Source organism: Etheostoma spectabile, chromosome 21 (genome assembly GCF_008692095.1).
Source record: "Etheostoma spectabile isolate EspeVRDwgs_2016 chromosome 21, UIUC_Espe_1.0, whole genome shotgun sequence".
In the NCBI taxonomy this organism is placed as follows: domain Eukaryota; kingdom Metazoa; phylum Chordata; class Actinopteri; order Perciformes; family Percidae; genus Etheostoma; species Etheostoma spectabile.
Window position 1 is genome coordinate 14207641 of NC_045753.1, and position 10524 is coordinate 14218164.

Here is a 10524-nt window from a genome sequence, read left to right on the forward strand (position 1 = left end):
AGACTTAAACCTTGACATTGTTGGCCTAAGGCAACAAGAAGTCCTTTGACTCCCTACATCTCCCACTCATAAATATTTCACTTTTTACTCATTGTTATATCTGGTGGTATATTTCTACTGAATCAAATGATGAGCTGAAGAGAGTTTTATGTTGCACTTTGGGCGGAAAAACATGAATAAGGTAATATTAATGTGACTATTTTACACATTTAAATCAAGATAACTTGTTGGAAAAATGGCATTTTCATGAATCTCTAAATAAACATTATTGATAGTTTCATTTTTTTCCCCCATACATATATATGTATTCCTAAATTGTGTCAATGTCAGGCCCACTATGCTCAATAATAAACTCAAGTACTAGTGTTGATGTCTGTACTTTACTTTCCATCTTGAACTACTTCCTACTTTTAAATTTCAGAGGGAATGTTATATATTGTATATTCTTAAAATATATCAGACCGTTGCTTTTCAGATTCAAATTTTAAATATTAAACCTGTCATCAGTTTCTAAAATGATATATTAAGGTAAAGGTAAGGGTAAATGTGTATAAAGTATGGTAGTTAAAATTAGCTGTGTTGACCGGCTTCAACATTACCAGTAATGTTATAGTAATAATAATCAGATGATGGAGTACATGAAATGGTAACATTACAATAATGAGGACTTTTTTGTTTTTTTTTAATTAAAGTACTTTTCCCCCAATGCTTTTATACTTTTACTCAAGTAAAATTTTGAATGCAGGACTTTTACTTGAGTATTCTACAGTGTGAAAGTATCTGAATACTTCTTCCAACACTGGTGGACCGTGACAGTGACGGAGTATGATACGCCGTTTTAGATTAATACATTATTAAAAGGCCCCAATCTTATAAAACATTGGACATATTCCCTTGAGTAAAGACATTAGTGAGCATTTCTCTACGTAAGTACAAAACTTCATTTGACAGTCATGCAATAGATGCATATAAAGGATGCAAATAACTTTACCTGAAAAAAATAAAATGATTTCATTATGTCTATCAAAGCTGCAGGTACCTGGAGTAAATATTTCTTGCATTTCAGCATAACCATCATCCTGACTCCCTTGTAGTTGCGATGCCACCCGGTGGCCCCCAGAGGACCAGCAGCCTCTTTACGCTTCACTGCAGACGTCAACAAGCCACATTTTCTTCTACAACTCTGATTTATGTATCTCCTTGTGTCACTCAATGTGTTTTGCATTAAAATACATATAGTGAAGAATATAATATGTAACAATCAAGGGGGAAAACACCAGCCTACCATCACACTGAACTAAAGAGAGACACACATGTACACAATAGTGGAAGATGTACGCAGATATTAAAAGTAGTAGCAAAACCACAGGTTGAGTTCTTTATTCAACATCTTTACTAAAGTAATAAAGTTTTAGCGTCAAAATATACTTAAAGTGCCCTTCATGCAAAATGACCCATTTTAAAGTAATTTTGTATTATATTATTGAATTATGATTATTGATGCATGAATGCGTACATCACTTTGATGCAGCTGGTAAATGTATATACTGCCAGGTAGCATGCGTGTAAATTCACCAAGTGATCAATACAGTCTTATCTTAATATATGATAATACAGCATCATTTAGTTGTTGATTTAATTTTGTATCAATCAGAATCTGCAAAGTAAAGTTTTTAAATAAATTAAAAAAAATACTTCTACAACTCTGATTCATGTAACTTAAATGCACACATACTAACTTATGATAAGCCTGAGAAGCAACTTAAAGCACAGAAAGAATATTCTTTAATACATCGCTAATGAGGGCGTGGAAATATTTTACTGGTATTAAAAAAACATGTGGTTCATCTATTGTACCCCACCCGGCTTTCAGAGGCTTAAATAAGGAACGCAGACATTCTTGTGAGATGCTAAAAAATCCGAATCGAGAACAAACTTCCCTAAATTGTTTGAGGTTTTCTGATAAACTGTGTTACACTTTTAATAATGTGAGTCTGTGTGCAATCGTAGTTCAAGGTTGCATCATTCACACTCACATCATCTGAATAATTTGCACCATAAGACATAAGACATCTTTTTTCATGTACTTTAGTCTAATGTATTGCAATGGAGCTGAATTATTCTCTAAATATGTCTCTCTCTGTACTGTGAGGGTTTCATCTTTTCAAAGGTCCTTTGCCTCCAATCCTTTTATTTTTTTTTAAATCTTGTCTACCATCTATCATACTGCTATTTCAAAGATTGCTTTGCATCTCTTGTTCAGTTGTCTGGGCCGTTACATCTGCCATAGGCTCATTTCATTAGCTACTTATTCATGTCTTTCTATAAGGACTGTGTCCGAACTGTGCTCCCTGTAACACTCACTTCTGGAGTTCACCTATTAAAAATATTGAGATCTCACATATTTAAAGCAAAATTATCTATAATATGTCCTGACATTGACCCAAATGGTCATAAACCTGATGGTCAGAAATCCCTTTTTTGTGTATGTAAGATTAGAAAAATACTAAATAAACACTTAAATGTAAATACTTAAAGAAATGCTACGTAGTGTAGATGTGCAGATTAGCCCAGGTGAAAGTAAGCTGCACCCCCACACAAACTATTCTAATTTAATGCATTTCAATCCCTGAAAAATGTAAATAGGTGGACAACACCTGATAAAATTCAGATCATGTTTAGCATTCTTTTAGAGTCGACATACTGGTTTTTGACCTTGTCTTTTAACTCTGAATTCCCCTCAACAGACTTAATGACAGACGACCTCCCCCACACCCTTCCTTTATTAACGCTAGCAGCTAAAACTGACAGCGACTGTTTCAAAAACTATTAGATGGATTTCTTTATGCAGATATGTTTTTCCAGCACCATTGTCAGGTCAAAAAGTGACAACATGTTTGCTTTAAATATATTATAATTTATTCAGTTTGTAGAGTAAATAGTTTGCATGTGATTTATACAGATGTTAAATACAAAATAGGTTATTAAACAATTTTTAAAAAGGGAGAAAAAAGAAAAGAAGCAAACGAAAATCAGCCCCACAAGCTTTTTAATGAGCAAGAAAAAGGTTAATGAGGTGTCTTGGTTAATACCATAGTTATTACACTTTCTTTTTTTCGTACACTTTTTGTAGTTGTCATGACAACCAGATGCATTTGAGTTAGGAGTGAGCTTTTCTAAAAGAAGTAAAAAATAAGGTTGAGTACACTGGATACCTGAGACCCAGAGACAGAGAAGATGAACAAGCATCTGAAAGTACTGAGGTTTCTATTTTGTGATTTTATTTTAAGCTTTTTCTGACTTGGGTTTTGTCGTCCTGGCGGACACCGCTCTTACTGAATGAGATGATGCATCATGAGATGAGTGTCACTCAAAAGAATCACGTTGTCTTTGCCTTCAGCATGCCAAAAAACATTACTCACCCTACATGTGAGTCAAACAACAGGAAGGTGACTGTTGGCGGCTTTCAACGCATTGCTGTTATTTTCACTCAGTGGTACATTCACTCAAGTAGGCCTACTTATATTTATGGTTTTCTTGAGTATTTCCATTAACCCTTTAACAACAATTCAGATGGAAGTATGGTAGTTTTTCTTCCAGTCACATTCAAGTTATATACTCTACACGTGTTAAAAATATGATCAGTTTCTTATAGAATAACATTCAACATTAAAAGGCTCCTTACTGATAATACTTCTGCTCTTCTACTTATTGGTATTGTTACTTTTACGTCTTCCACCACTGGTTATGTAAAAACACGTTGACTTCCAGTGTATTTCACTGAAAGACAAGATGATGTTGATTTTGTGTTCCCATGGTTTGAGCAGGCAGTCTAACACAAGAAACTAAATCCAACTGAATGTATTTAGAAAGGTCCATTTGGACACTGTGGAAAGTTTTCCTCTCTCATTGTGTTCATTTTATATGCAAATCACACGAAAGGATCACTTACATCGCACCACCTACTCCTCTTTATTTTTCAGTACCAACTGCCACCGGGGACATCTGGTTTCAGGAAATACATGTGCATGTATTTATCTATACTCACTGTATTTTTGTGAATCCCAAATCTTATGAAGCCACAAAAAGATGTCAAAGTTGAACATGATATTCCTGTGAGGTCAACAGAAAGAGGTCAGCTCTCCAGAGAGGAAAGGAGATAATCAAAGACTCAAATAGATTTAATGAGTGAACGAGATACATGGAGTGATGGATAGGAAATGTAGTGCAAGTGAAAAAATGGAGAACCAATCAAAGCAAAATCAAATTCAAAGGCAGCTTGAAGGGGCAATGATATCACACTCACACCTGAAATGGCCCTGGTCCTTAACAGCAGATGCAGAATATAAATAGCCAGAGTTCACATATGTAGGGGAATATAGAGCAGCAGCTGAAACACTTGCTATAGCAAAATGCACACATTGTTACAGTGAATCGTTACAAGACATGTGCGTTATAGGAACACTTTCATCCTGTAATGAAGTCATTCTAATCAGTTGTAGTGATACTACTACTTCTACCACTACTATTACATAAAGGGTTACATTTGTGTTAATCAGCTAAATGATTAATCAGGTTTTGATTAATAGCTGCTACCTCTTCCAATACAATGAAGTCTGCCGTTTACCGCTTCTGCTTAGACCGATTTAACTTTCTTTTTTTTTCATATACAACAACTAATACTGTTACTTCTGCCATAACTCTACAAGTACGACTACTGTGTGCTACTGCCATATGAAATCCATTTAGCTGGCAAGGCGCCTTTCTGTTTTAAAAGAGAAAACCTCAAACCTCCACAGAAACAAGAGCCAGATGTCATCTACAATGATTAATAATGTATTACAAATTTGCTACCCCTGATACTAATTGATTATTGATTGTTTTTTTTCTAGGTTCCATCTGTACCAGATTTTTAATGAGTTTTTGAAACAATCGTTGGTGTTGTCGTTGTGTTGGATTACCTGCTGTGGTGGAAATAAGTACATTTACTCAAGTGCTGTACTTCTAGTTGTTTACATGAGTATTTCTGTTTTATGCTACTTTATTGTACTTCATTTCAGAGGCACACTTTTTGCTCCACCACATTAATTTGGCAGCAATAGCTACAAGTTACTTTGCAGGTTATTTTCTTACAAACATATTAGTTTATATATTAAGATGCCTTCTCTTAGATTAGAACTACACAGCAACCATATAAAGCAAATTATAACATTTTTATGAGAATATAACAGTGCATAATTAACATTTTGTGATCAATTTTTCACTTTAGATTTGATATTGACATAATTTGATAATTTAGTCAATATTGTCATAATGACACACACACACACACACACACACACACACACACACACACACACACACACTACAGGATAACACATTAAAAATACCCTAAAACCGAAACAAAACCAAAATATACAAAGACTGACATCCAGATGTTTATTTGGACGCAATTAATATAAAATATAAAAAGCTCTGACTGAATATAAAATTTAAAAAGCACTGAAGCAATATTTTGAAGTTAAAGTTCTTTTTACATACCTAATATATTCAATTACAGAATTACTTTATCTTTCACCACTATATGCAATAACGCAGGTATACTCTGTGTGTTAGCTCCTCTGACGAACTAGAAGGTCTCTTTGTGTTGTGTTGTGGTGTGTGTGTGTGTGTGGTTGTGTGTGTGTGTGTGTGTGTGTGTGTGTGTGTGTGTGTGTGTTTTCCGGGGGGAGACGGATTGGTGTTGTCCCCATTCCATTTGTCATCACTTCCAGGAATACATTAACAACTGTTCAAAGTGACACAAGCAAAGTCAACCAAAGCAGTGGGTGGGTGTCTATAAATACAGCATATGTCTCATTTTCATATGCAGGATGTATTACATATATAACATGTATTATAAGGCTGACAGGTTTTTGTGTATGGTAAAAGTGTGTTGTGTGTGAGGCGGAATTCAGCGGTGAGGTCAAGTGTGTGAACACGAGGGAAGAGGGAGGAGAGAGAGTGAGAGTGGAGAGTGGAGAGTGTTTTTTCCGAGAGTCTGTCAGAGTCTGGTGGCAGTCGAGAGGTAAAAGCCCAGCTTTTTCAAGGAGCTTAGCTTCCTGCCGAGGCCAGCTTGAGCATTTTAGTCGAGTATGAAGCCGGCTTAAGAGGGGAGTTCACTGCAAAGAGATGCCGAGAGAATAGCGTTAGCCTCAAACGCCGTTTTGTCCCAAACTCCTAATTACACACTGTGTTGTTATGGGGACTGTAAGTGAGCTGTGTGCCTCCAGTTTTCAGGCGTTTCTCTGTGCTACGGTGCGTCCAGGGGCACCTGCTACAGCCACAGGTGAGTGTTGCAAAAATAAAACCTTGTTCTGTTATCTTACAAAATAGAAATGTGTTGGTTTAGTTTTTGTGGGAATTTTTTTTGTGTGCCTTGATAAGTAAACCTTCAGTTTGAGTTGCTTTCTCTTTTTTTTCATGAGTTTAAAAGTGCTTTGGGAATCAGTTGACATCCTTATTACTTGTCTTTTGTTGGTTTTGTGTGACCGTTGATAGCCTAGAAACAAATGACAAACATGTAGAGCAAGACTGGAACAAAATGCCATCAGTGTTCAGTTGCCGTGGTGATGTTCTGTTGTGTGTGTGTGTGTGTGTGTGTGTGTGTGTGTGTGTGTGTGTGTGTGTGTGTGTGTGTGTGTGTGTGTGTGTGTGTGTGTGTGTGTGTGTGTGTGTGTTTGTGGGCTTGATTTGAAAACATGACGCACAGACATCATCCTCTGGTCCAGGATCCTCCTCTACAGTGGGTGCTCGAGTGACATAATCTCAATCACTGCCCACTGATCTCCCTCTGTTCAGGTGCTCTCACACTGTATCAGTGTGTTCATTTAAAAGTCATTCTTACGCAATGAAAGCAGCATGGTGCTGAGGCAGGTTATTTCCACTCGCTGTACGGCGTTTGTGAGCTTTGTTTCTGGACTTCCCCTTTTATTTTCTTGTTGTTTCATCTGCTTTCTTCTTTTTAATTTGGCACTCGGCAACAGTGGTGATTTAACAAATAAACCCTTTAACTGGGAGGCAGATTTACTCAATAAGCTATAGCTTCTTTTAACAATTATCTATTACTAGGTATTTCTTATTTTCTTTCTTTTACCTTTTTAATTTGTGATAGCTATTGTGTGGTGGTGATTGTTATAGTGGTTATAAATAGAATGAACTAGTACATTGAGAAATTATGTTTTAGTATTTTCTATCATCATCACTACTATTATTATTAGTACATATGCCTACTTGTATTTTAACAACTGTCTTACTTCTGCATGACCTGTATGTCTTACATACTATCCCCCATTTTATTTTTTAAATTATTTTTTTTTCTTCTGTTTTTTGTTTTGTTCTTTCTGTAATTTTTTCTTCCCTCGGACCCGTACAATCGGAGTCAAAAACACATGCCATATCTGATAGACTTCCCCTGAAACATTCAAAAAGAAAAGAAACACAAAAATGATTCATATCTTTTACATTTACTGTTTACGTCATCAAACGTTCATTTTCTCACTGATCTCTAGCCATGCTGATAGTTTTGGTTTAACTTATCCAATCCTTATATCCTGATCTGCTTTGGGAAGCAGAGACTGTTTAAGAGATTTTTTGTCTCCACCCCAAATTATCTTTCCATGAGCTGACCCTTTAAACTGTTAAATTGCAGCAGTTCTTCCCTGCCCCGCCTCAGCACATCCTGTTTTTGGTGTGTCCAAACTCTGAATAAAGCACTGATTCAAGCGCACAGCTGCAATTCTTTCCTCTATCCTTTCCTACATTCTCTCTTCTCCCTTCCTCTATCCTCACACACAAGCCGTGCACCCATCCTCTGATATCAATCCTGCTTCCTTCACCCACTGGCTTCACACCCATTTATATAAATATTTCTCTTTTCTTCAGCAGGTGGGTGGACATACTTTATTTATTTATTTTTTTGCTTGCTACTTGTTGAGTCGTGGATCCTCTTCTTGCTTGCATTAATGCCCTTCCTCACTTTGCACACAACAAGGTGGAGTGATACAAATTGAATGAAGTGGAACATTTACACATACAGTATCTCCTGGCCAAAAGACATATACAATTTACGTTGTGGCCATGCAGCTGCAACCAGAGATACACAATATAAACACACATCTATAAATACACATAGATGTTAGCATGCAAACACTTTCCTTTTTTCATTTCTCTTTTTCTCTCTACACTCTCTCTCTCGCTTCCACCACAGAATAAAAATAAGTGAAGTGATAGACAAGCTTTGAAAATTATAAAAAAAAAATAACAAGACAGGCTTCCACTCCACAATAACTTAGAGTCAAAAGGACAGTAAATTACTGAGTCAAGTCAGTTCAAATTTTTTAATATGTCATAATTATGACTTAAAATGTCATAAACTTAACTTCAAAAGTCACAGTTTGATTTAGTGTTTCATCATTTGGACTTAGTAAGTAAAAATTAATTGTCTTTTTAGACTTCTAACCTACCAGTGTCTTTTGATAGATAGATAGATAGATAGATAGATAGATAGATAGATAGATAGATAGATAGATAGATAGATAGATAGATAGATAGATAGATAGATGGTTGTTTGTTCTTATCCGCTCTCTGATTGGCTGCTGCCGTTGAAGCCGCGCCTACGTCATCCTGCCCCAACACCGGCTGTCTCTCTGCACCAGACAGTTGTCATTAACTGCAAGTCTAACGGTATCTTGGAGGGAATACATAGCTTCACCTTTTGATCTTTAAAGTTACTTTAAAGTGACATATTTAACGCTGTTTTCTGAGCCAGCGTTGACCTACAGCACAAACATGGTCTTAAAGTCGGAAGACGGAGTTGGTAAGTTGGCCTTAGCCCGCTTTAGTTAATGTGAGCTAGCTAACCTAGGGGCTAACGTAAACCAGGTTAGCTAGCTAACTAGCTAACGTAACTTTATCTAACGCAATACAACGCTAACTAAAGTGAGCACGTATGTGTTGTCTGAATACCTGGTAGTTTAATGTGTTTTGACATGGCATTTCCTATCACCAAAGCTAAATCGACAAGTCCTCATCTGACTATTTTTTTGTTAATGCTCTTTGGCAGTCTTTATTAGCTGGCACAAGGGATCCATTATTATTAATCTGGAGTGAGGCCAGACCTCATGGGGGGTTGTGCTTATTGTAGCCTACAGTACTTTAGTTCACGTGTCTATAAATGCAATCAATGCCCCCTTTTATCGGTTGGAAATTCAGGAAATTTCCTCAAAAATACTGAGGCTTTTTAGTTGACTTGGCTGCATGCACTTCTCTGCTCATTTCCCAACTTGTGACCAAAGTGTTGGACACTGTCAGCGATGTGGAGACACTGCAAAAGGTCAGTACAGAGAGGGAGAACTTGCCACAAAAACATAACAATTAAGTAAATCAGCTTCCTCGCAACTGCACTAGTGTTTCCTCTAAACGTTTGAGACACTCTAACAGGATGTGCTTTACAATGAGGTATTTTACAGCTCTGGAAAAAAAAAAAACTGTCAAAACAAATTTTCCCCAAATGTGATTTGAAATAAGATGACTCATTCTGTCAGTTAAGTAAATGCTGTCAAAATGGACTACGCTGTAGCTGCTGCTCTCAAGTAGGAAATATCAGAACTACCAGTAGTCCAGGGAGCTTTTCGTAGTTTTTTTTCCACTTGTGAGCAATACCTTGTTTTTTAAGTATTGTTATAATACTGGTGGTCCATTAAGTGTTTTCCCACCCGACAAATACTTCACTTTAAAATACGTCACCACCCTGAGATAGCAGCTGATGTTTTAATAATTTTCTTCACTTCCTCTCTTTGTCACGTACAAGGATGTTTTTCCTTTTCTGTGTCAAGGCACAGTTTCTCTCCCCTGGTCTTCCCCTGCTGCTTGGATTTGTTTCTGCGCTCTTATTGGACTTCACTGGGCTGTGTGAATGCGATCAGTCACCAGGGAGTTTACCATAACCGCAGGATTATGGTAAACTGTTGAGCTTGTTGCCCTCTGAGCCAGAGAACATTGAATGTTAAAGTGTACAATTATTGCCCGGTGAACACGGAAATGGACCAATATTGCCTTGTGAACGCTGCCAGACGCTAAAAATATCACTCTCAAAACCCAGATATTTGTCTAGTCCTAACTGCTTTGCCTTAGGTCCTGGGTCAGCTGCAATCCAGTGCGTGAAACAATGAACCAAAATGATGAGGGAGCTGTTGTTGGTGCATGTGTGTGTTGTTCTATATGAGCAAACAGATGTGATGAGCAGAGAATTATTTAATTATGCCAGCACAGTGAGCTGTTGGTAATTTGTTGTAATTTTGGTTGTTGCTGATGTCCAGGAGATGTGAGTCATGTCTGCACTGCCCTTATTTCTTCACCAAACACTGTTTTGAAGATGGAAAACTGCACATCCTTTCTTTCTTTCTGGGACACCGGTGTCCACGTGGGGGAGCCTGTGTTTGATGCTTTGCTCACTGAGGTGGGGGGGGGGAGGAGTCAAGATTG

General features: G+C 37.1%; 1 protein-coding gene across 3 annotated transcripts in view; it reads left to right on the top strand.

The window, feature by feature from the left end:
• The first annotated feature begins 6240 nt into the window (after nucleotides 1-6240).
• LOC116671747 (cytohesin-1) overlaps nucleotides 6241-10524 on the top strand; it is a 21882-nt gene continuing 17598 nt past the window's right edge. For 2 of the 3 annotated variants that reach the window (XR_004327341.1, XM_032503210.1), the window contains exon 1: nucleotides 6241-6328. Coding sequence is in view for 2 of the 3 variants with exons in the window: in XM_032503210.1 (XP_032359101.1) it covers nucleotides 6241-6328 (88 nt within the window). In the remaining variant the exon portion in view is untranslated. Of the gene's footprint in view, nucleotides 6329-8656; nucleotides 8858-10524 lie in introns of those variants that run through there. The other variant, XM_032503211.1, reaches the window with a different exon arrangement.